We start from the raw sequence: 25,365 nt of genomic DNA, 5'->3' as shown, positions 1-25,365 counted from the left end.
ATATGTCCAATCAGTCTAAATCATTGATTGTATTATTTAATTCTGTAGTTTGTTTAGTGTTTGTTTGAAAGATCTATCCAGTGGTGAGAGAGGTGTGTTAAAGTCACCGAGTATTATTGTGTTGTTGGTGTATTTGATTCTTGAAATTGAGAAGGGTTTGTTTGATGTATATAGATGTTCCATTGTTTGGGGCATATATATTTATGATTGTTAAGTCTTATTGGTGTGTGACTCCCTTAAGCAGTATAAAATGTCCTTCTTTGTCCCTTCTGACTAACTTTGATTTGAAGTCCACTTTGTCTGATATGAGAATGGAAATCCCTGCTTGTTTACACAGTCCATGTGAGTGACATGTTTTTTCCCAGCCTTTCACTTTCAGTTTGAGGGTGTCTTTTCCTAAGAGGTGAATATTCTGAAGACAACACATTTTGGGGGTCTTTTTAAAAAATCCATTCTTCCAGTCTGTGTCTTTTGATTGATGAGTTTAGACCATTAACATTCATGGTTATTATTGAGATATGATTTTTATTCCTAGTCATCTTGGTTTATTTTTTTGTTTTTAATCTGACTTGGTTTTTCCTTTGATTGACTTTTCCTTTCATGTAGTTCCCCCCTTTCCTGGTTTTCTTTTTCTTTTTCCATTTCCTCCTCATGGAATATTTTGCTAAGAATGTTCTGTAGTGCACGTTTTCTAGTTGTGAATTCTTTTAACTTTTGTTTATCATGGAAGGTTTTTATTTCATCTTCAAATCTGGAGCTTAATTTTGCTGGATATGAAATTCTCAGTTGTCATCCATTTTCTTTCAGAGCTTAATATATGTTATTGTAGGACCTCCTGGCATTGAGGGTCTCGGTTGAGAAACTAGCTGAGATGTGAATTGGTTTCCCCCATGTGTGATTTGATTTTTTTCTCTTGCAGCCTTTAAAATTCTATCCTTATTCTGTATGTTAGTCATTCTCATTATAACGTGCCTTGGTGGGGGTCTGCTGTAATTTTGTACATTTGGGGTCCTGTAAGCCTCTTGTAGTTGATTGTCCATTTCATTCTTTAGATTTGGGAAGTTTTCTGATATTATTTTTCTGATATTTTCTGGTATTTTTCATTGAAAAGATTGTGCATTCCTTTGGTTTGTATCTCCATGCCTTTGTCTATTCTGATAAACCTTAAATTTGGTCTTTTCATGTTATCCCATATTTCCTAGATGTTCATGGTTTCTTGCCATCTTCTCTATGCAGTTGACTTTATTTTCAAGTGTATATATTTTGTCTTCATTGTCTGAGTGAGGTTCTATCTTCCAAGTGGTATAGTTTGTTGGTGATACTTTCCATTGAATTTTTAATTTGGTTTATTGTTTCCTTCATTTGGAGAATTTCTGCTTGATTCCCTTTCATGATCTCTGGCTCTTTATTAAGTTATCTTTAACTTCCTGTATTTTCTCTCTGATACCATCTTTTATTTCAAAGATCAATCTAACTATGTATTTTCTAAACTCCATCTCTGACATTTGTTCTACTGGGTTGTCTGTGGATCCTATTGTTGGAACATCTTGGTTTGTTTGAGGTGCTTTGTTCCCTTGTTTTTTCATGTTTTTGTGTGTCTTCTCATCTAGCGATATGATCTGAGGCAATACAGATTCTACCCTGTAGTCTTATAGTGTCCCTGAAGTCTTCCAGTCCCTCACCTTTAAGGGGAAGACCAATATTAATAGCACCCAATGCAAACAATATATCACCTTAAACCAAATGGCTCCTATTAAGGTGTTTATAGTTTTGTCACAATAAACAGAAATGAAGTATTCAATTATTATCTACACTATAGACAAGTTTGCTAAAAGGGTTTACTGTTTCAAACGATGGACAATGAGGGAACAGAAGTAGTGTATAATGTGATGTTTATGAGTGAGGAAAGAAGATACAGGTAAATATTTATAGTAAGAGTAAGGGAGGAATTAATAGAGGTTGGCTGTTTGTATGAGAGAAGTGAGAAAGAGAATCCAGGGAGACAGATAAGTAAGAGAAAAACATATACCCATTTTTTAAAAAAAGTAAAAATATAGCAATACACAACAAAACTGTAATATACTATTCAGACACCCCATTCCTCAATAAATAAATGCATGAAAAATATTTGGATTCAAAGATGAAACAGGTGGGAGAGAGAGGGTGAAAAAAAAAAGGGAAGTCTCAATGGAAAATCGAATGATTGCCTCTATTGGCTTTCAAAAATTCTCTCAGCTTCCCTTCTCCACTGATAGGCGGGGTTGTCTGAAGTTTGATGTTAGCTCCAGTCAGGTGGGTGCCAGACTGGTTGGGTGAGCCCATTGCAATATGCCGTCACACCCTCTTTCAGTCTTCCCACCTGTTGTAGCTGGCCCCTTCTGTCCCTGTGCACTTCAGGACTCACTGAGATGGAGAGAGCCCAGTTTTCTACAGTTTTTTCAACGTGTGCTCCCCCCAGGGAACTGCCCCTAGTCTCTGGCTTCCAGAGGCTTAGGAGACCCAGACTGGCCCACAGAAACCCAGCTGAAATCTGAAGGACCTTGGCTTCATCTTCCCCAGGCCCTGCCTCACTGCAGTCCCAATCTCAATACCCTTTCAACTTGCAGAGAGTCCATCAGGGATGCACTCACACAAAGGAGCCACCCTGCAAAAGGCAGGCAGATGGCAGCCACTACCACACCAATCAGAAAAACCTCACGTGCAACCAGACCTGCAGGTACCCCAATACATCTCCAGGCCCTGGTCTGTGTCCCCTGACCAAGGTGGCTGTGCCCGGAGATGGCAGTGGTGACAGCAGCAAACCTGCAGGTCCTGGCCAGTGTCCCAAGTTGGCAGTGGTCGTGAATAACCAAACCTGCACGTACCGTGACAATGGACTTCCAGGCAACAGCAGGCAGCAGGCAATCAGATGGCAGTCTGCAGGCAGTCTGCAGGTAACGGCAGACAACTGGCTGGTGGTCGTCAGTTGTGGGTGATGGGTGGGTCCCATATGGTCTTGATAACTATATCTTCAAATCTAAAATCATGTCAAAATTAAAATAACTTTAAAAAATATAAACAAAGATCAAATAGATAATTTACAAGTTATACATTTTGCAGAGAATATAATGACCCTTTAAACAAGTGAGAAGATGCCCAATAAAAATAGTAATAAAATAAGTTAATACACTGATGATGAAAGCTCATTAGTATAACCTCTATAGAAAGCAGTGTAATGATACTAAATTTTAAATGAGTGTAAGTTTTGACCAAGGAATTTCATTTCTAGGAATTTATTTTGCAGCATAAATACTAGGAACTTGTCCTTCAATACTGTTCAACATGTGCCTATAAAGAATATTCAAGCACTTCACTGTGGCATTTCTCATAAAAGCAAAGACAGTAAATAATCAAAATGTCTAGCAATAGAAAACTGCTTAAATAAGGGATACATCCAAGTAACTAAAAACAGTTCACCCACAGAAAGAGAATGAGCCACATCTGTATGAAGTATAATGAAATGATCTTCAAAATATTCTTTTGAGTAAGATATTGAAAGTACTAAGAATATATTTAGTATGCTGTCATTTGCATTAAGAAGGGAAATATGTAATTAAAATATGCATGCCTCTATAGGCACAGAATAATTATAGAATAAACCCCAAGAAATTGTGAAGAGTGATCGATACTGGGGATGGGGCAATTCAAGAGGAGTCAGGTGCTGGGGTAGGAGATGACTCAATGTACACTATATCACCTTTTTTTCTTTTAGAATCTTTTATTGTGGGCACACACATGCACATCTTCAATAAGAAAAACATTTAGTTTTAAATGGGAAGGGAGAATAAAGGTGCATATTATAATATCAAATTAAGCATGACTATCTTAGACTAGTGTGATTAAAAGTGATTCTTTTTCCTTTGAGTTTTTATGTACTTGTATTTTATAACAGGAACATGTTATTTCTATAACCATAAAAATAAGTACTTTCAAAACTCTCTAAGAAGTAATTGAAGAAGAATTACTTGCCTAGAATAGGCAATGTCTAAAAGAGGATAAAAAGGAAAGGCTGCTGCACTTTATCCCAGTCAAACATACACATATACACATAACATACCATTTGAAATATGTTTCTGTGAGTAAAGATCAGTCATAAAGAAAGCAAAGGAAGTACAACAAAGGAAACTAAAGGTAGAACATTTTAGAACCCTTTAAGTTTTCAAAAATGAGACCAGGTTCTGTTGTTTGGTAGCAATGACAGCAACTTGCCACCAGATGAATCATTATGACAGTGCCTTTCTAATACTTTCATCATCAAAAGAATCTGGTGACATCACCAGTAACAGAAGACTCAAACAGTAGGAGAATGGTATACAACATCCTATTTGATTTTCTGTTCTTCTATACACTTAAAAATACAATGCTTGGGAAACAATCTATCCTAGCACTCCTCTTTACATCACCAAAACTGAAGGTAAAGTAGCTCTTAGGAAGGCACTATGTAAAATTTGGGGTGATCATGACAAAATCATAGGTAGGGCTCATCTCCAAAACTTGGCCTTAAAAGTATACTGTATAGAATAATAGGTGACATTAAACAAATTACTGGATCTTGAAAATAATTTCACTGAGGTAATACTGGCAGAAAATAATCTGGCTAGGTGGGCCACAGTCTTATATTTCAAATTATCTTTAGTGTCATTTTAGTGAGACACTAAAATTATACCCAACCAAAGCCTGCCCAATATGGTATTACCTGTAGAAGAACTTTTCAAAAGACATATAAAGCACATTTGTCACTTTAAATATTCTGGAGCTATACTGAAAAATGGTAAGAAGAAACAGATTAAATTGCTTTTAATATTTTATTTTACTCACTATATCCAAAATCTTATTTCAGCAAGTAGTCAATATAAAATGGGGAGTCATCTTAAATTCTTTGTCTCCTACTAAATCTTCAAACTTCATTGTTTGGACTAGCAAAATTTTACATGCTCACCAGCCATATGTGGCTAATGGCCATTGTATTAGAAAGTACAGATTTAAAACATCTTGCTCACTAAATGTGTTCAAAAATTAAATAATAGAAGCCTCTATTTTACTCCAATACTTAATACAAAGGCAAAACCTGCTCTTGGTGGATGCCTACCAAAAATCAGCTTATGCTTGTAGACATATAATACCTCCAGTATAAACAAGCTCAATGCAGCGACTGAAGACAAAGATTCCACTCTAGAGTTAATATTTTTAATTTAGATTTTTAATTACTGTTTACAAGGATACACCTTTGTGAGAACTCATATATTTTTAGGTTACCACTCTTATAGTCTTTAAATAAAGTATTGGTCTTTCTGTCTTTGTTAGGAAAACTTATAAAATGCTTGGGAAACAATGCTTGGGAAACAATCTATCCTAGCACTCCTCTTTACATCACCAAAACTGAAGGTAAAGTAGCTCTTAGGAAGGCACTATGTAAAGTTTGGGACAGAATAGATCCCAGGGCATAACATGTCTTCATGATTAACTTTTTATTCTCAGAAAAGCACAAGTGATATAGGAGAGTTTTATTGAACCTCGTTATGCAATCAGGGTGAACTTTGATAAAGGAAAGCAAAGAAAACTTCATAGACACTTCATCTCTAATCTGAAAAGCATCCGTTGGCATCCTAAGGGAGAGTTTTCAGGCACTTCAAAGAGAACAGGTGGTTTCCCCGACTTTAGTATGCATTCTTTCTGAGGCTGAGCTCTCTAGAATCAGAGATTGGTGGTCAAATTTCCATACATTAATTTGTTAGAAGAGGGTGAAGAAGCAGCTTTCACTTTCCAAAAAACCTTTTTTTCCTCTTCCTTTTTTAGAACAGAATGAATTCTAAAAGAAAAATACTGCTATTGATTTTATTTACTTTATTGTTGACATGGATTGAGCATCATTTCAGGTAAATATAAAATACAGATGAATCTCTTTAATGACTGGCAGAACTGATCTAAAATGATGAGCTCTAGTCAAAAGATAAATTGAACAGAATTATCTCTTCTTTGGGGAACTAAATGCATATTTTAATACTGGATACATATTTATTGGCCCCCTTCTTGGAGCTAGGCCCTGTTTTAGGTGATGAAAACCAGAAAGGACCCAAAGTAACTTCTCTTATGGAACTTTACACTATAGGTGAAAAAAGGAAAATAAGCAAAGAAGTGTATCATATAATGTCAGGGATGTTATTTTTTATATAATAATTCCATGCAGAAATAAATAAGGCAAGGGAAGGGGATAGTTTCAGACTGCTGTTTTGGGTAAATTTTAAACTTAAAGTTCCATCCAATGTGAACAGAACTAAAAGCGACTTGCTATAGAAACCTGGCTATATCAGAGAACAAATTTGCTAACCTACTAAAATTCACTCACATAGAAAAATTCAAATTCAAATTCTGACCTTCTCCATGCACTCCTTCTATGATCTTTTTCATATGCAATGCAATATTACTGAATGCTGTTTTGAACAGTAGCTATATTATAAGAGCTAATGACTTTTAAATAAACCCTATTGCTTTGGTAACATATTCTACATGTTATTTGCTCTTCAGGGGTATTGCATCTTAATGAAAAGGAGTTGCTGGCCAGTTGTATAGTATTAATGTCATCTTTTGAGGGTAATAAAGGGCTTAGTAAAATAGAAATAACAGACCATAAGCTAATTGCAGGCCTGGATTTTGTCACTTAAGCCATAAATGTAACATTATGCTTAGCATATAGAAAGTGTTTAGTTTGTTATGGCTAACAAATGAGTGAATGGATTAAATCGAAATCTAGATTTTGTAATGTTATTCCAATAATAATAGGCCTTTGTTTAAATTTAAAACTAAAATTATTTTTTTTTTCATTTATCTAAAGAATAAAGAATCACCTACAGAGGATGTATATCTGCTGGTAAGAATCTGTCCTATAACTCTATCAACTATTGAGAGCAAAGTGCAATCTGATGGGTTCTAATAATGATGGTGGAGAAGACAGAAAACTAGACTGAATTCTGTAGAAGCAACCACTGATAAATTTATTGGCTATCAGTCCAGAAATATTCTATGCTTGTACATATGCTCCTTTCTACAAATTTGCATGAACCTCTGTGTGTGTGTGTGTGTGTGTGTGTGTGTGTGTATACTTCTTCCAAATTTTGCTCACTTAACACACTCCACTTACACTGGACATTTGTTGTAGTTTAGGTGTCTCTATCCAGTAAATATAACGTCTTTCTTTAGACTATGATAGCCTCCCTTTAATCATTTCTACCATTGATCATGAAGTAGGAACCCAAAATTAGTGAAACCAACCTTCAAAAGAATGAACTTTTAAAAAGTCCTGTATTTGCCACTGTATAGTTTGGATTTTGAAAGATCATCTTCCTGAAGAATCCCATGACAAAATATTTTGGCTAAAGACACCTCTGAAAATATCATAAAGAAAGGCATTCTTTAAGGTTTTTTCCTAATCTTATTTCAAAATAATGACAGATTCATACACAGTTTCAAAGACCCTGTATACCTTTCACCGAGTTTTCCCCAATGTTGCATTTCAAATCATCAAAATCAGGAAACTGACACTGAGACAAGGTGCATATATAGCTATATAATCTTATCACATGTGTAGATTTATGTAACTATAATGGCAATCAAGATACAGAAGTATCCCATTACAAAAATATCCCATTTAAACTCATGTGCAACTCTCTCCTGCAGACCCTCCGTGCCCTCTGGTATTACAACTAGTTTATTTTCCAATGCTGAAATTTGGCATTTGGAGAACATTTTATAAATGGGATCATATAGTATTTGACCTATTGAGATGAGCTTTTTTCAGTCAGCATAAGGCCCTTGAGATTCAAAGTAGATTGTTGTGTTTAACAATAATTCACTCCTTTTTATTGCTGGGTGGGATTCCATGAATAGATGCATCTAAGTTTGTTTCACCAGGGACATTTTGGTTGACAGTTACTTTCTTACAGCACCTGAAAAAATACTGTAATTCCTTTTGGCCTCCATAGTTTCTAATGATAAATCCACCCACATGGGCATTAGAGAGATGGGGCCACAGTTTTTCTGTGGTACTTGGCTGGAGCTGAATAGTCTCTAAAAGTTTTCTGTCTTGCTAGTTGCCCTTTTTCTGGTCCTTTATCCCAACCCCATTATTCCCGCACATAACAGGGTACCTATCACATAGTAAGATAATAAAGATTTAAATGAATTAATTAAATCTCTATTTTTATTTGAATATATATCTTTCTATCTGCTCTGTAAATTTTAAAAATATGTTTCTGCCCCCACCCCACCTCCATGAACCATGCTCCTCCTCACCTTCCTGCAAGTCACGACCTCTACCATGCATCTCTTTCTTGGATTAGCCCTTATCCCACCAGGCTCACTTTATCTACATCTTCTCTAAAGGTTTTCCCTTAATTCCAAATTTATGTTGGATGCTCCACTCATATACTTCCAAGAAACTCTGCTTTCCCTGTTAGCACTTTCCACTCTGGCCTATCACTGTCTATCTAATATTCTTTCCTGCTATTGTCTATGATTCCTGGGCATAGTTGTGGAACCAGCACCAGACTGTGCCTGTCATATTACAGAAGCTCAACAAATATTTATTGAGGGAAAGGATTACTCAACTTGACTTTTCTTTTTGCACCTAGGAATGATCAAATAGAAGAACCTCAGCTCTCAAACTGGTTTAATTCTAAGTAAGAACAAAAAGTTCTGCTCACAAAATTATAATTCAATTTGAAGAAGGGGATTTTTTTCTGTCAATAAATTGTATGTACTGGAGGTACCTAAGACTGGAAGGTTTCTAGGACTTAGAATTCCTGCTTTTAAAGCTTTTACATGTAAATCTAGGGTCTATTTACCAAGAATCGGGCAGTTAAGGGTTGTAATGAGAAAGCTGTCACACTTTATCTTGTTTAACATTCATGGTATTAGAGGAAAGAAGTGTCTTTAAAAACAGCCTGAAAATGCCATTAGTAGCTAATCTTGATTTTAACACTCAAGGGAAAACCTTATTATTTTTAATGGTTATGTAATATTCCAATTTATGGCCATGTACTTGAACTTCTGATCCTCCTGCCTCAGCCTCCAGAGCTGCTGGAGTTATAGGCATGTACCACCATGCCCAGCTTCTTTTCTTAAAATATAAATTTATATCCTGTATATGTATTCTGGGAGAAAAATCCATTTTAAAATTTTAATTGTTTATAACCATAAAGAGGTTATCCTGCTTTGTGTAGTTTTCAGGGACTTATTTTCCCCCTTAATATTAGATTTCCAAGATTATTATCACTAAAAATTCATTTTGATGGCTGCATAATAATTCATTGTACAACTATCACAATTTATTTATTTGCTGTCCTGTTAATGGGCACTTGAATAATTTCTAGGTTTTTACTATTAAGATCAGTGTTGCTATAAATGTTTATATACATGTCTCCTTGTGTTGAAGTGCAACCCCTGAATGTGAATGTTCAACCTATGAGTGAGTGCCAATATTCTTGTCCAAAGTGAGTATACCAACTTAAATTCCCACCAGCAATGAACAGTAGATCGTGTGGATGTGTATGCTGACTGATACTCAGTATTGCCAGAAGAATGGGCATAATTTGTTTTTCTTTGTGGTTGTCTGCATTTCTCTGATCAATAAAGCAGTGAAATATGTCTTCATGTGCTTCATCTTTAGTGAATGTGTTCACATTTTCACCCATTTCTGTCAAATTATTTGCACTTCATCTGTTTATTTATAGAACATATTCTTGATACTAATTCTTTGTCAGTGGTGTGCATCACAAGTGTTTTCCCTCACTTATGTGGAGATGAGATAGCTGCCCGACATCTATCTCTGGCCTTCTTACCTTCTGTATCCCTCACTCGCTCCACGCCAGCACTCTGTCCTCTGTGATATCCCTTACTTAAGTGAAGCATGCTCTCAACCCAGGACTTGCCTTCTTCTGTTCCTTCTGCATGAGTCATCCATCCTTTAAATAGCCAAATGGCTCTTCTTGCACTTCTATCAAGATTCCTTCCAAATTTTACTTCATCAGTGAAGGCTTCTCAACCACCCAGTAAAAAATGACACACACCCCATTGTTTCTCCCTTACCAGGCTTTCTTATTTTCATTGTATTCATGGACATATAACATACTATGTATTTGCTTGTTTGTTCATTTATTATCTGTGTCTCCTCATTAGAATGTACCTAGACATAGTAGAGGCTTGATATTTGTAGAATAATGAAGTGTGTAAAACCTTTTGTCTAGTTGCAATGACTAACTTCCTAAAAATGTGATAATGATGGAGTCCATATTCTTTAATTTGAAGGCTGGTTTTTTTAAAATTAAGTATTATATTGGCTGTTATTTGAAGATGCATATTCAGAAAAGGAAAGAAATGAAATTACTTCTTTAATATGTGAGGTATCAGAGAAGACACACATTATCAGATCTTTAAAAAAAACTAAAAGCTTTAAGTAAAAATGAAAAAAAAAAAAAAAGAACAGATGTCTCAGAATACCCAAGGAAAGCATGAAAAACAAGAGCGTTAAGAGAATTTCGCATTAACAAATCAGAACATACTTCAACACCAATTTAAGCAAATCAACAAGAAATAGGTCAGAGGAATAGTGAATCTGGAATTAGATCACAGTATATGTGAAAGTATAACAAAGATAGTGTTTTAAAAATCAGTGAGAAAAGGACAAATCATTAATGCTTGCACTACTAGTAATCCAAATGGGGAAAAAAGTGGACCCCCATCTTATACCATATATAAAAATAAGTTCCTGGTGAATTTATTGAAGTTTACTAAATTAATATATTTTATGTACTTAATTAATAAAATAAATTTGCTTATTTTAAGATGAATAAAAAAACAATAAAAATTTTTCTTAGAAAATCTACAAGTTGCTGGGCACTGTGGCACACATCAGTAATCCCAACAATTCAGGAGGCTGAGTCTGGAGGATCTCAAGTTCAAGGTCAGCCTTAATAAGTTACTAAGACCCTGTCTCAAAGTAAACAATAAAAGGGCTGGGGATGTACCCCTGGGTTCAATCTCCCATATCAGAAAGAAAAACCAAAGTCTACAAGACAACACAAAAAATCTAGGCAAGAAAGAGATCTTCATTAATGCTGAAAGACTAGTAGCTCTTTTAAAAAAATACATTTGACCATAAAATGTTTTTGACTAAAAGACCCACAAAATTAAATAGATAAGAAAACCACTGGAGAGGCTGGGGTTGTAGCTCAGTGGTAAAGTGCTTGCCTTGCATGTGTAAGGCACTGGGTTCAGTTCTCAGCACTGCATATAAGTAAATATCCATCCATAACTAAAAAAATTATGTTTTAAAAAAGAAAACTACTGGGGAAAAATTATTTGTAATACAAATGACAGTGCAATTATCTAAATACAAGGAACTCTTATAAATCACTGAGAAAAAAATTAAAATAGAGAAATGTGAAACTCATAGCTGAGCAAATTGAGATAGTCAATAAGCTTATGGAAAAAATGCTCATATTCACTAGAAATCAGAGAAATGTAAAGAAATGTAAGAATGAGGCATTATTTATAGCCATCAAAGTAGAAGTTTTAAAATCTGGAACTTAATCATGTAGGAAAAATACTGTTGGAGATGTGAAAAATTAGTCTTGAAGAAATAATTGGAGGGCTGGGTTGTGGCTCAGTGGTAAAGTGCTTGCCTAGCAGGTGTGAGGCACTGGGTTTGATTCTCAGCACCACACAAACATAAATAAATAAAATGGAAGTATTATGTCTATCTACAATTGAAAATTAATTTTTAAAGAAGTAATTGGAATGACTGGGGATATAGCTCAGTGGCACAGTGTTTACCTAGAATGTGTGAGACCCTGGGTTCAATCTATAGTACCACAAAAACAAAACAACAAAAATAAAACAAAACAGTAACTGGGTGAGAACTATTTCAGATTACTTGGAGGGAATTTCACAAGGTGGTACTGAGTGAGAAAAGCAAGATGCAGAAAAGTGTGCATTATTTCTATTGTAAAATAAACAAGAGTTTAAAAGCCTGGATGGATATATGTATCTCTGTATATGTACATATTGTACACATTGTTATTTGTAAAATTACATAAATATGAGGAAATGAAAGGGCACAAAGGAGGCTACTAACATGGCAATCCAGCCAGCCAGAAAGACAGGAAGCAGAGAAACTATAGTGATGAGACAAGGAGCAGACTGGGTAACACATGCCCTGGAAATGTTCTATCAGTTTATAGTATATTTCAACTGCGTCACTTTTGTTTCTCTCTTCTTTTAGGTTGCAGTTTCCTATTTCTTAAATATAGGTCCATATAATCTTGACTGACAAGAGGAATCTCTACTATTTCTGCTCAGATACACTTTTTGAAAAAATTATACTCTCCCATATTATTATCATGTATCACATCTTATCAAATTTTACTGATACCTTCTAGCATTGAAATTCCAAATTCATTTAAATACTTATTCTCTACTAGTAACGTGTCTGCTATCTTATGCCATAATATAAAGCCTATCTCCTTACTGCTACGCCTTTTCTTCATCACGCCTACGATACTCCATAGTACTAGAAAAAACATTTTATCTGTATACCTTCTTTTTGGAAATTTTCATTGCAAATATTATACTTTGTGATCAGGTCACCTTGTACCCGGCTGATACAATGTGACCTGATACAAGATATCCTGTCACCTTGTATCTGCTTTGGCCTTATTCAGTGCATTAAAACTGTCTAAGATACTTAATCTGTCAGGGTATAAATAAACTGAGACACAGTAACTTTAATGATGGGACTGTAGGGATTTGATCAGATTTAGAGAACAAAAGAGGACATAAGAAGCACCCAAGGCAGGAAGCTGTGACCTAAGGGGGCAAGAGCAGGAATGGTGCTAACGCAAACAGGGACTGGGGATTGCTGGACCCATGAGAGACAGCACCCAGTGGAAGCTGCAGGCAGAAGGGCACAGCCATTTTCAGTCTCAACAAACCTGGAGGGAGAGGAAGAAAGCGGACAGCCCAGCTTCTCTTCCTGCCCTCTAACCTTATACTGGCGCTTCTAGTTATCAGAACCTATCGGAAACCATAGATGAAGGGACCTTGGGTGACAAAGATGCTCCCAGAACACACAGCCAGGCAGAGAAGGGTGAGAATGGATAAGGAGAAGGTGAATGGAGAATGACTAGCACAATCCAGGCCTTCTGCCACTCAGCAGCACTTCTCCACTTTCATTTAGATGAAGAAGCTTATGTCCCCCAAATAAGAGAAAAACAAAGTCCATCACCTACTCTGTCACAGGAGGTGATGACAATTCAGTCACATTCCCATCTGGAATTAAAATTGTAACATTAGCCACCTCTAGTACTCTTTATACATGGTAACCAGGAAAAGGGAGAAAATAATGAACATAATAAATCACTACTTCTGTAGCTGTTCAGGAGGTTGATAACAGAAGGAGGTAGATAATAATCAGCGTTATGGTTTCCTTAACCTGCTAACACCTTTGATGGCCATGGTTCTATCTGATAGGATGACCCAAACCTCCATTCCTGAAGACTCGGCCCCCTTAGGGATCCCAACTATCGAGATGCCACAACTTCACTTTATTAATACTCCTTTATTACTGGAAATGGAAGTACTAAGGGGCACCCCAGGTAATTCTTTGGGTTCAATATGCAGCCCTCCTTGACATCACCATGTAAAAGCAACTCAGTATCTCCTTGGTGATGAGAGTCAGTTGCCACAGCCAGCACAATAATGCTATGGCTGCCTATTAGCTCAGTACCATGAGAAACCTCAAATGACCTGTTATTAGCTTTATGGAACCATGACTTCATTCCCTAAAGGAGTTCTTCCTCCCTTGGGAACTAGGAACTCTGAACCTACACAACCCAAGGTCATAACAATGGTAACCAAACATTCCATAGTGACTTATTAGATATAACTACAAGCAAAGACCCTGCTTTATAGACTATGCATTTTAACTTTGGAAGAAAAAGCATTTCATATCAGTTGTTGATTCAAAGTGTGGATGGCAGTAAGTACTTCAGCCTTTCAGAGCATTATCTCTCCACTAACACTGAAATTGAGATTTCTGCTGACTTTTTACCAGGCCAGCTTCTTCTGAACAGGAATGCATGTAGTAAGACCAAAGACTGTTATGGAAGTGAGCCAGCTGCCACACTGTTCTCACCATAAAATGTGTGGGTGAGGCAATTGTGTGATACCATGACAATGAATAAGACATTCTTCAAGTCAACAAAGCTGGCAGATCTATAGACAAAGAAAGCAAATCCATACCAGAAAATGGAAGTATTTTTTCCAGAGAAAAAGGTGATATCCCCTTCATGATGCAGACTAATGCAGTCAAGCAGCTGTCAGGTGACTGGGTGGTTCCCCTGGGAAATAGTATCTAACTATGGGCTCTGAGTCGCCCCTTGCTGTGGCACACTGGGCGCTCAGCACTGGTTACAGCTCAGCCTTAGTAAGAGGATGTCCATGTTTTTAAGCCCATGTATAATCTCCATTCCTATAGTTGAGGTAAGCTTATACAGAGGTTCATTAAGCCAGCAATGAGGCCATCTAGGGAAGATGCTGACAGGTCCAGAGGATAGGTCACCAGAACACTGAGAGTCTTTTTTGTACAGGATGTCCTCTGGCCAGAATTTAGCTCCCAGGTGAAAAGCTTCATATCTAAATTATAAATATAATGACTTTAAGTTTCTTCTACTTCCTCATCTGTTTTATCTATCAATTAAACTATTTCTTAACACAAGTTTTTAATTGCTTTCTGCTTTCAGAGATATTTTTCATTCTGGTAGCAAACCTTTAATCTCACTTAATTAGAAAAGAGGAATAAGCCTCAAAACATTTTATTCTCTCAAATAGATATTGTTTACATGTGTAGCATGACTAATTTATAACTGCCATCACTATGACAAGGATACAACTGGATGGTTTTAAGGTAAAATTTTAGATTTGTGGTTTAAGGAAAAGGGTATGCCTATAAGCTGTAAGTATGGAGAGGATTTTTTAAATAACTGTATAAGCTGGGCGTGATGATGCATACCTATAATCCCAGTGACTTAGACAGCTGAGGCAGAAGAATCACAGATTCAAGATCAGCCTGGGCAATTGAGCCCTGTCTCAAATTAAAAAACAAAAAAGTCTGGAGATGTAGTTCAGAGTTAGACCAACCCTGGGTCCAATGCCCAGTACTGAAAAATAAATAAATAAATAAATGTATAAATTAAAGAATCCTTAAAAGAGTAAGAGGGGGAACTTTGAAGGATTTGTTATTATATTATTATCTTATTATTATAACCATTATTAATAACTAGTAAGGGTTGCCAAATCCCACCCTGTCTAAATCTAGATTTGTAATTAAAGCTTGCAATCACCAATATCAAAATGACTGTGTATTCAATTCCTTCCACAATGTATGTCTCAATTTACTTTAATAGTTTAATACCCTTCCTTCAGTCAAATTATGTATTAGTACTGCTATTTCTTCCATCATTTTGTTATCACTAGAAGTAAACCTCATGTTTTTCTCCTGTTTTGGACTAATCTCATTTTCTTCCAGGTTGCATCTATGGGCCAAAAGCATTAGGGAAAAGTTGAAAAGGGAGTATTCTAGATCTCCCAAGAAAAGAGGAGAGAGAAGGAAGAAAAAAACCAAGAACACATAAGGAGACATTGGTACTATTTGCTTGAGGAAATAATCACAGAAATGTTCAGACATTGGGCTACCTAAATTTAAAATGTAGCCAGATCTCACAAGAAAATAACCCTTGAGCTCAAAAGGCAGTATGGTATAACAACTAAAGCACAGACTCTGAAGCTAGACTGGCTGGATCTTGAATACTGACCCTGGTGTTTATTAGCTGTTTGGTACTAAGCAAATTATTCAATTAATCTGCACCCGTGTTTCCTCATATGAAAAATAAGGATAATAACCGCATTTACCTTATAGGACATTGCAAGGTTATATAAGCACTTAAACATAGTGCCTGGCATTCAATAAGTACTCCATAACCACTAGCTATTACCACTTGGACAACTTCTACTCTCATAAAAAAGTGACATCCGCTTCATTTGTTTTTTTCTCTGCTTCACAGAAAACGTCCTGATGTTATAACAATAACTGATTGGCATGCTCCAGTCATATGGCAAGGAACTTACAATAGACAGGTCCTGGAAAAATACTACAAAAGTCTGAACATTACCATAGGCTTGGCTACAGTTGCTACTGGAAAGTAGGTGATACTAATATTTGTCCTTTTTATTTTGGAAAAATGTGGATGAGCACCCATGGTCTTTCCACATGCAAAGAACTACTCATGATTAACCCCACTATTTCTGTATAATTCTGTATAGTGGTTATTTTCTCAAACCTTAATGAGTCCTTTGGAATCTTTTCATTAATATCAACTTAACTCTCTTTCTTCACAAGAAACTTTATGACTTTTCTTCTGTTTCCATTCTTTTTCGCTAGCAAATATAGTTGAAGCTGTAGACCCAGCCTCTCTACCCTTACCTTTGTTACCATCCTTGACACGTACATTAGCATGCTAAATGACATATATTCTGCTGATGAATTTTAGAAAAATAATATCTTTCTTTTTTTCATGTTTCAAAGATTTACAAATCTATACCTGGAACAGTTCATAGAATCTGCTAATAAGCACTTTATGGTTGGCTACAATGTTATCTTTTACATCTTGATTGATGACACCAGAAGGATACCTCGTGTGGAGTTAGGTACTTTCAGAACATATAAAATGTTGCCTCTACGTAAAGATGAATCAGTGGAAGACAGTGATTTCGTATACATGAAGAACTTGAATGCACATCTCATAGATTACATCCAGCATGAAGTCAACTTTTTCTTTGTTATGGCTATAAACCAGATCTTCAAGAGTGATTTTGGAGTAGAAACTCTGGGCGAATCAGTAGCTCAGCTCCATGCATGGTGGTATTTTAAAAATACTAGAGAGTACCCTTATGAGAGAAGAACTAAATCAACAGCTTTCATTCCCTTTGGACAAGGAGATTTCTATTACCATCGTGCTATTTTTGGTGGCACACCCCATACGATTATAATCTTCGTTAGACAATATCTAAAAGGATTTATGCAGGACACCACAAAAGAACTTAACAGCATATATGAAAGCTATCTAAATAAATATTTTTTTGTCAATAAACCCACTAAGCTGTTATCACCAGAATACAATTGGGATCCAAGTTTTAAAACTCCTCCACAAATAAAACATGTTAAAATAGCATGGCAGTCAGAAATGACTTGATAGTTGCACCATTAGGCTTCTGGATTAATAAAAGGAATCAGAAAAATTCCACAAATATATAACTTGTGAAACTTTTGAGTTTTTCAGAAACTTACAAAAATGTACAATCTTCCAAAATAAATTACTTTTCAATTTTGTACTGTTTAATTCTACCTAGGCTGGATAAAGAATAAATAGATGATAATTTCATGTGAAATGATTATTTATATAATGTTATTATATGTGTATTACAAATAATGTGGAAATAACTTTGGAGGTATACAATGATTTTTATGAACAAACATACAGAGATGCTAGTTAGTTCAGGAGGAAATTATACATATATATGCATATATATACATATATACAACATAAAAGGGATATATGTAAGGAAAAAAATTAATATTCATAAACTTGTACATCAGATATTTACTATGGGATATTTATATCAGCATTGGGATATAGATTGCTTGTGATTAATTTCCTCAATCAGTATTCAATCAATCTAGCATCTGACCAAAATTAGGCTAATTAAAGATATTTTTCTAAGCTGGGCATGTTGGCAAACAACTGTAATCCCAGCTACTTGGGAGCATAAGGTAGGAAGATTGCAATTTCAAGGCCAGCCTGGACAACTTAGCAAGATTCTGTCTCAAAATTAAAAAAAATAAAAATAAAAAGGACCAGGACTGCAGCTCAGTGTTACAGCACCCCTGGATTCAATCCCCAGTACCAGAAAAAGGAAAAAACAAACAAAAAAACCTTCCATATATATATATATATATAACTTTTATTGCTATAGAGATATTGAGTTCATATTTCTTAATTCTATAGGAGTGTTATTGTTTAAATAGACATTTACTGAACTCTAGGGTAAAACTACTCTTCTGAGTACAGTCAAGGATAGATAGGAAAATGTTTAAAAAAAAATTGTCCTCAGGGAGATAAGACAATTCATTAGTATTTCTTTTGCAACTTTAAAAGTGCTAAAAAATCACAGGAAGCTATAGATAAAATGCTATAGTGGCTTAAGAAAGGAAGCAATCACCTCTGTAAGAATATATAGTCATCACAATTATGTCATAAATAATTTCATAAGTTTAGTGAGACAGGATAGAAGAACTAGAGGCTCTAAACCCACAGTAATTCATTCTTTTGGTCCCTTGGTAAGTATTCTAAGTAAGTATTGGAAGCTTAGTAAGTATTCTTTAAATGATAAGTATTATCAGCTATCAAACATTAAAATTACAAAGAATATTGATGATGATGGTGGCAGGCAGATCTAAGATGACCCCAAATGATCTACTTCTGGCATTCATGTTCCTGCATAATGTCTGCCTTGCTTCCTTACTTCTGAGTGTGAGCTGAACATGATGACTTGCTTCCACCCAACAAATTATGAGATGTCACTTTCATGGCTAGGTTACATAAGACTGTGACTTCCATCTTACTAGCAGACTTTCTTGCTGCCCTTGAGGTAGCAAGTTTCCATGATGAAAAGGCCCTCATAGCAAGGAGTTGAGGGCACCCTCCAGCCAACTGCCAGAAAGAAACTGAGGTCCTCAGTCCAACACCACATAAGTGAGCTTGAAAGCAAATTCTTCCCCAGTCAAGTCTTCAGATAAGACCTCATTGCCATCCAACACCTTGATTTCTGCCTTGTGAGAGAAGACTCAGTTAAACCTTGTCCAGGTTCCTGACCTACACAGTGACACATGCACAATGTTTCTTAACCCTCCTCTCCACCATTGGCAGCCCAGGTAGATGCCTCACTTTCTGAGTAGCACTGGTAGAAATTGAGAAAAAAGCCATCAGTACCAGGTGACCTGGAGAGCAGACCGTGGGAAACACTGCTGTATAGGTCCAGCAGCACCTTCTACACCTCAAGCAATACCAGCAAAAAACAAGCAGGAGGTCCCCAGCACTGGCCAGTCCAGAGGGCAGACTAAGGAAAGCACTCACCGTCCCATGGCCCAGCATTTCCTCACACTCCAGCTAGCAGGACCAGGCCTAAAAAATTGTACCCTACCCCTAAAAGTTGGATCAGCAGGGTCAAGCAAGAGCCTCAGCAGTACCAAGTGAACAAAGCAAGACAGAGTAGCTCTGTATAGGCTCTGAACCTATATTTCCATTGGAAACACAGTCCAAAAAAGTAAGCCAGGAGCTAATTACTGTATTAGTCAGTGTTCTCCAATGAAACAGAGCCAATACAATGGAAAAAATGTATATAAACAGACATACACATGTGTGTGCGTATGTGTGTATAATCACACTGATGAGGACAGTTCTTCTTTATTCAGTCTACTAATTAAAATGCTAATTTCCTCCAGAAACACCCTCACAGACATACCCCATACTGATGTTTTAGCAGCTATCTGGGCATCATTTAACCCACTCAGTTGACACAGAATTAACCATCACAGTTACATACTATGTGATTCCATTTGTATGACATTTAGAAAAGGCAAAACTGTAGAGAACAGACAGATCAGTGATTGCCAGGGGTTTGAGGAAGGGAAGTTTAAATAAGTGAAGCACAAGAGATTTTCAGGGGTGGTGAAACTATTCTGTGTGATGCTATAATGATGGATACATGGCACTGCGCATGCGTTAAAAACCCATAGAATTTCACAGCACAGAATAGACCTTTATGCATGCAATTTTCTTTGAAATCATGAGAGGTCAGAAAAGCCCAGGATAGCATATAGACAATGATAAAAGAATCTAACCATGTTACAAATGTAGAAAATAACCTACTGAAGAGGTTGAGGAGAAAACATGCTAACCTAACTTTGAACTTTGGAAAGTAATTTTGGAAATAAGTGGAAACTGTCTCATTGTTAAAATGTGAAGTACAGACAAGCAAGAGGAGGCCAGAATGATCCCCATGATCACCATGAAGACTGAAGACCTCATATGAACTCATGTTTAGTTTAATATAGATACAAATGAGTCATGTAGAAATACTTATAAATAAGTGTTTGTACAGAGATTAGTAGAAACACACATATTTCCTTGTTCTGTCAGCTGAGAGGGACTAAGAAACAATGACACTCCAGCGGCAACAAGTAGACCTAGCACCTAGATGTTGGTGTCTAATATTCTAATAAAAAGAACCAGGGGTTCCTTGGAGAAATGACTGATTCCAGAGAATTAGTGGAGAATATACAAGAGGAGCCTAAAATATCTTCTAGTGCCAGAAAGTCAGGATGTGTTCAAAAAGAATGCAATGATGTGAGCTGGGAAGTGCCTCAATGGTAAAGCACTTACTGGCACGCGTGAGGCTCTGGGTTCAATCTCCAGGAAAGGAAGGAAAGAAAGAAGAAAGGAAAAGGGAAAGGAGCCACAATGATGGGGACATGTTCATGGGACACAGAAGTCAGTTGAAAGAGCTTCCAATGGGGCAATTTGAATAACAAAATAAATAATGTAGTATTGGATTCTAACCCAAAGTCTTAAATAAATATACATGAGTTCATATAGATCTGAAAAAGTGAATGATTGCAAAAGAATTCCAAGTGATTTATACAGATAATCTGTCTTCAGGGAAGTGGAGAATAGCGCCCCACTCATTAATTGTGGGTGGCACATAGTGATTTCCTTCCAAAGATTAAAAAAAAAAAAAAAAAAAAACGAAAAAAACAAAAAAAACTGGCTTGGAAGGGCTGGGGAGATAGCTCAGTTGGTAGAGTGCTTGTCTCAAAAGCACAAGGCCCTGGGTTCAAGCCCAGCACTGCAAACAAAACAAAACAAAAACCTAGCTTGGAGGAATGATCAAGATTAGTGTCAATAGTGATAAACAATGTTGATAGCATGCATCCTTCATATGCTGTAATGATGATGGTACTTTTAGAGTTTAATTATGCCTCAAAAAAAGATGTATTCAGATCCTACACCTCAGTCATCTAATTGTGTCCTTATTTGAAAATAGGGTCTTCACAGGTATTATTAGTTAAGACAAGGTTATTAGGTTGGCCTTAATTCAATATAGCTTATATCCTCAAAAGAAGAGGCCAGTTTTGACACGGACACACAGAGAAGATGGCCATATGCATACCAGGGCAGAGAGTAGAGTGATGCGATACAAACCAAGGATTACTGACAATCCCCAGAAGCTGGAGGAGAGGTATGGAATAGAGTCTTCTCAGACTTCCAAAGGAACTGATCCTGCTTACACCTTGATTTTGAACTTCTGTCTCCAGAACTGTGAAAAAGAGTAAGTTCCTGTTGTTTCAAGTCACCCAGTTTGTAGTACTTCGTTGTGTACCACAGGCAACTTACCTCTGGGGTCTTCCTCCCCAAACCCCAAATGTTGGTCTTGTTTTGATGAGCACATCAGACAAGTCCCAACTGAGGGCCATCTACAGGCAACAAAACTGTGCAGTAATTGATACTCCTCAAAACTGTCAAAGTCATAATGTGGAAAGTCTGAGAAACTCACAGCTAAGAGGAGCCTAAAGAGATAATAAATGTAATGTGATATACCAGAACAGAAAAGACATTACATAAAAGCTAAGGAAAGCTAATTAGAGACATTAGCTAATAATATATCAATGTTGGCTCATTAATTGTGAAAAACATAGCTTACTAATACAGATGTTAATAATAGGGGAAATGGGGGTAAGTAGAAGGGAATTCTCTATACTATTTCTACAACTATTTTATAAATCTAAATTATCTGAAAACAAGAAGTTTAAGATTTTTTAAATTTACTAGTTCATGGGCCATGCAAAAAATGCATAGGCAATAATTTGCCAGTCTCTATGTTTAGCAATAAGATACAATTGTTATCAATTGGGGACATAATAGAGTGAAAAAGATAATGTAGAATTAATTCCCAGCCCAGGATCCAAGAAGATGTAAGCTAAGGGAATGAGCCTGTGCCATCCTTACATCCTTAACCTGTGGTCCTTCCCCAAATTTCATTAAATGACAGGAAAAAAAAGTTAAGTATCTACAAGAACAGAGGAGACATTAGATAATTTGGGAAATTTGCACTAGGCAACATGTAAGGCTGAGGACAATTACAAAGCTGAGGAAAGTGTGTACTTTTAATTTTCATAAGAGATCTATTAAGAATTCCCAGCCAGGAGGGCCCAGAAAGACAGAGGCTCAGGAAGGAGCCTGGCACTTGAGATGACTGTTCAGCAGTCATTTCCTACTCAAAACAAGCCCATTAAGGGAATGAGTGGTGCTTCCGAAAACCTAGATCAAGGTTCAGGGGACAAGGAATGGAATCCAGGACCCACTGATTACTAGTATTATATGTTAGGGTTTAGATCTAATATTTCATTTAGTTTGCCCCTGTTTTTTGTTGCTTCTGTTTCTTTTTTCTTGTTTTCTTATGGATAACTTGAACATACATTCAGAATTCTATACTGATTTACTGAGTGTTTTGAATAAATCTCTTTGCACAGGTTTTTAAAGAGGCTATTCTGGGTACTACATTGTACTACCCATTATTATATTAAGGGATTAAAATTTTTCTTTTTAAAATATTTTTTAGTTGTCAATGGACCTTTATTTTATTTATTTATATGTGGTGCTGAGAACTGAACCCAGTGTCTCATGCATGTTAGTCAAGCACTTTACCACTGAGCCACAACTCCGGTCCTGAAATTTTTCTTTTTTTCTTTCTTTCTGTTTGTTTCTTTGCTTTTCAGTGCTGAAAAACACTGAACCCAGGACCTCAAGCATGCTAAGTGTGTGCTCCACCACCAAGCTATATCCCCAAGCCTGAATTATATTTTTACTCTAGCTTACTGAAATTTTTTATCATGAATATTTGATAAATTTCATCAATTTTGTGTGTCCATAGAGATGATCAAGTAATTTTCTCCACTATTTTTTAAAGAGGTGATTATGATGATTGATTTCTAACCCAAATTAATCTTTCATTTCTGAAATAAATTCAAATTAGTCAAGTTCTGTTAGAAAAGCTATAATAAGAATTTTTAATAATACCATGTGCTGGCAGGACACATGTAAAACTGTACAACCACTCTGAAAAATATTTTTGGCAGTTTCTTTTAAAAACTAAAATGTACCACATGCACCTCTAGGTACTTATCCCAGAGAAATCTATGTCCACACCAAAACCTATATACCAATGTTCATAGCAGCTTTACTGGTAAGTGCTGGAAACTGGAAACAACCAAAATGTTTTTCAATGAGTGAATGGTTAAACTGTGGTATATCTGCATCATGGAACAGTACTCAGCAATAAAAAGGAATAAGATGCTGGGCACAGTGGAGAATGCCCATAATCCCAGCAGCTTTGGAAGCTGAGGCAGGAGGATCACAAGTTCAAGTCCAGCCTCAGCAATTTAGTGAGGCCCTAAGCAACTTAGTGAGACCCTGTTTCAAAATAATAAAAAATAAAAAGTGTTGGGATGTAGCTCAGTGGTAAAACATCCCTGTGTTAAATCCCTGGTACCCAAAAGATAAAAAGGAACAAATTACTGATGGGTATAACAACTCAGATGAACCATAAAAGCATTACATTGAGTGGAAATAAAAAGATAATTTCAAAAGGTTATACTCTGTATGATTCTATCCATATAACATTTGTAACATTATAACAAAATTGTAAAGATGGATAACAAATTAATTATTGCCAGATGTTAGCATGGGGGAGATGAGGGGAATGAATGACTGAAAAGATATTCTCGTGTTAGGAAACACAGGTATACCTCTGTGATGATGGACTAGTTCTGTATCTTGGTTGTGGTATTGGTTACAGGAATTTGTACACATGATAAAATGGCATGGTACTGTACACATGCTATGTACCATTGCCATTCTCTTGGTTTTGATACTGTACTATAATTACACAAGTTACAACTATTGGGAGGATCTGGGTGAAGACTAGCTGTAACTCTCTGTACCATCTTTGTAAATTCTTGCAAGTATATAATTATTTCAAAATAAAAAGTTTTAAAACATGAGGTCTTTCATGCATAGCATTTAAAAATTGCAATCCAACCTATTTCCTTCCTATCCCTTTCTCTAATTATTTTCTTCATAGTGTTTATCACCTTTTAAGGTACTAAATTTTTATTATTTATTTTTTATTTATTTTCCCTCACTAGAATGTAAGCTCTGGGGACAAGGCAAGGAGGGCAGGACAAAGGCTGTGGCTGTTTGGGGGACATGAGTGCCCAGGGGTCCCTTAACTAAACAGAGAGGTCTCTGACCTCATTCTTCTATTTCCAAGATTGTACAGGCTCTTCTTGATCCTTTCAGTTCTATAGCCTAGAAGGTATTTATATTTAATCAAATATGTCAAACAAGCTAGTGAGTGAATAAATGAATGAACAAACAAATGACAACTTTGGAAACAGTTCTCAGATTCTTAATTTATTTGCCTTCTTTTAATCCTCTAACTAGGACACAAGAAGTACATGAGAATTGACACTAGATGGCACAACATAACTAAGAAAGTAACCTAATCAACGTGCTTCCTGAATGAAATTGCTTCAAGCCAGTTAACCTTACCTTTGTTGTAACAACTCAATTTTCACTGATTAGTGCCCTTCTGCATGAATGTTATTCTGCTCTTCTAAGTATTTCCATTCTCCCACGTGCCAGTACAAGTTTCCAAGTTCCTCCTTTTCCCTCTTCCCGATTTTCCCCATCCCTTGCAACTCCCCCAACATATAGTCAACTGCACTCACCAGTGTACTAAAGCCCTCAAGCTCCAGAGTTGTAGGTGGTCCATGTGGAGAAAGAATCTATCCCCTCTGGGTTACAATCTTATTAGAGTGGGTCACAGATTAGTGAAACAACTCTTAAGCTGATAATTATTCTTCTTTAGAGAAGGAACTCATAGTTTACCAATATGCCCTGGTAGGAACTGAATGTTTAACATGGAATTCAAAATTATTATATGACCTACACTGCCTATTATGAACAAGAGTTATCTGGGCAAGACATTAAATAGTGCCAAGGCTGGGCATCTGCAGCAGCAATCTATCATCAAATGGAAACTGTATATGTAAGTTCAGGCTCAAGCAAGTTCAAAAGACACTAGTTACATGAACAA

At 36.3% G+C, this 25,365-nt stretch overlaps 1 protein-coding gene across 1 annotated transcript; it reads left to right on the top strand.

Moving 5' to 3' along the window:
• Window positions 1–2,871: 2,871 nt before the first annotated feature.
• Window positions 2,872–17,342, top strand: LOC306645574 (N-acetyllactosaminide alpha-1,3-galactosyltransferase-like 1; the record flags this gene model as incomplete). Its single annotated transcript, XM_079113481.1, has 4 exons — window positions 2,872–2,933; window positions 8,667–8,714; window positions 16,155–16,292; window positions 16,676–17,342. The coding sequence occupies 4 exons, from the start codon at window positions 2,872–2,874 to the stop codon at window positions 17,340–17,342; spliced, it is 915 nt and encodes a 304-aa protein (XP_078969607.1).
• Between the last annotated feature and the right edge of the window lie 8,023 nt (window positions 17,343–25,365).

Source organism: Sciurus vulgaris, assembly GCF_902686455.1.
Source record: "Sciurus vulgaris genome assembly, chromosome: 15".
In the NCBI taxonomy this organism is placed as follows: Eukaryota; Metazoa; Chordata; class Mammalia; order Rodentia; family Sciuridae; genus Sciurus; species Sciurus vulgaris.
The sequence above is the reverse complement of the archived record's forward strand: the minus strand, read 5'-3'. Positions and strand labels throughout refer to the sequence as shown.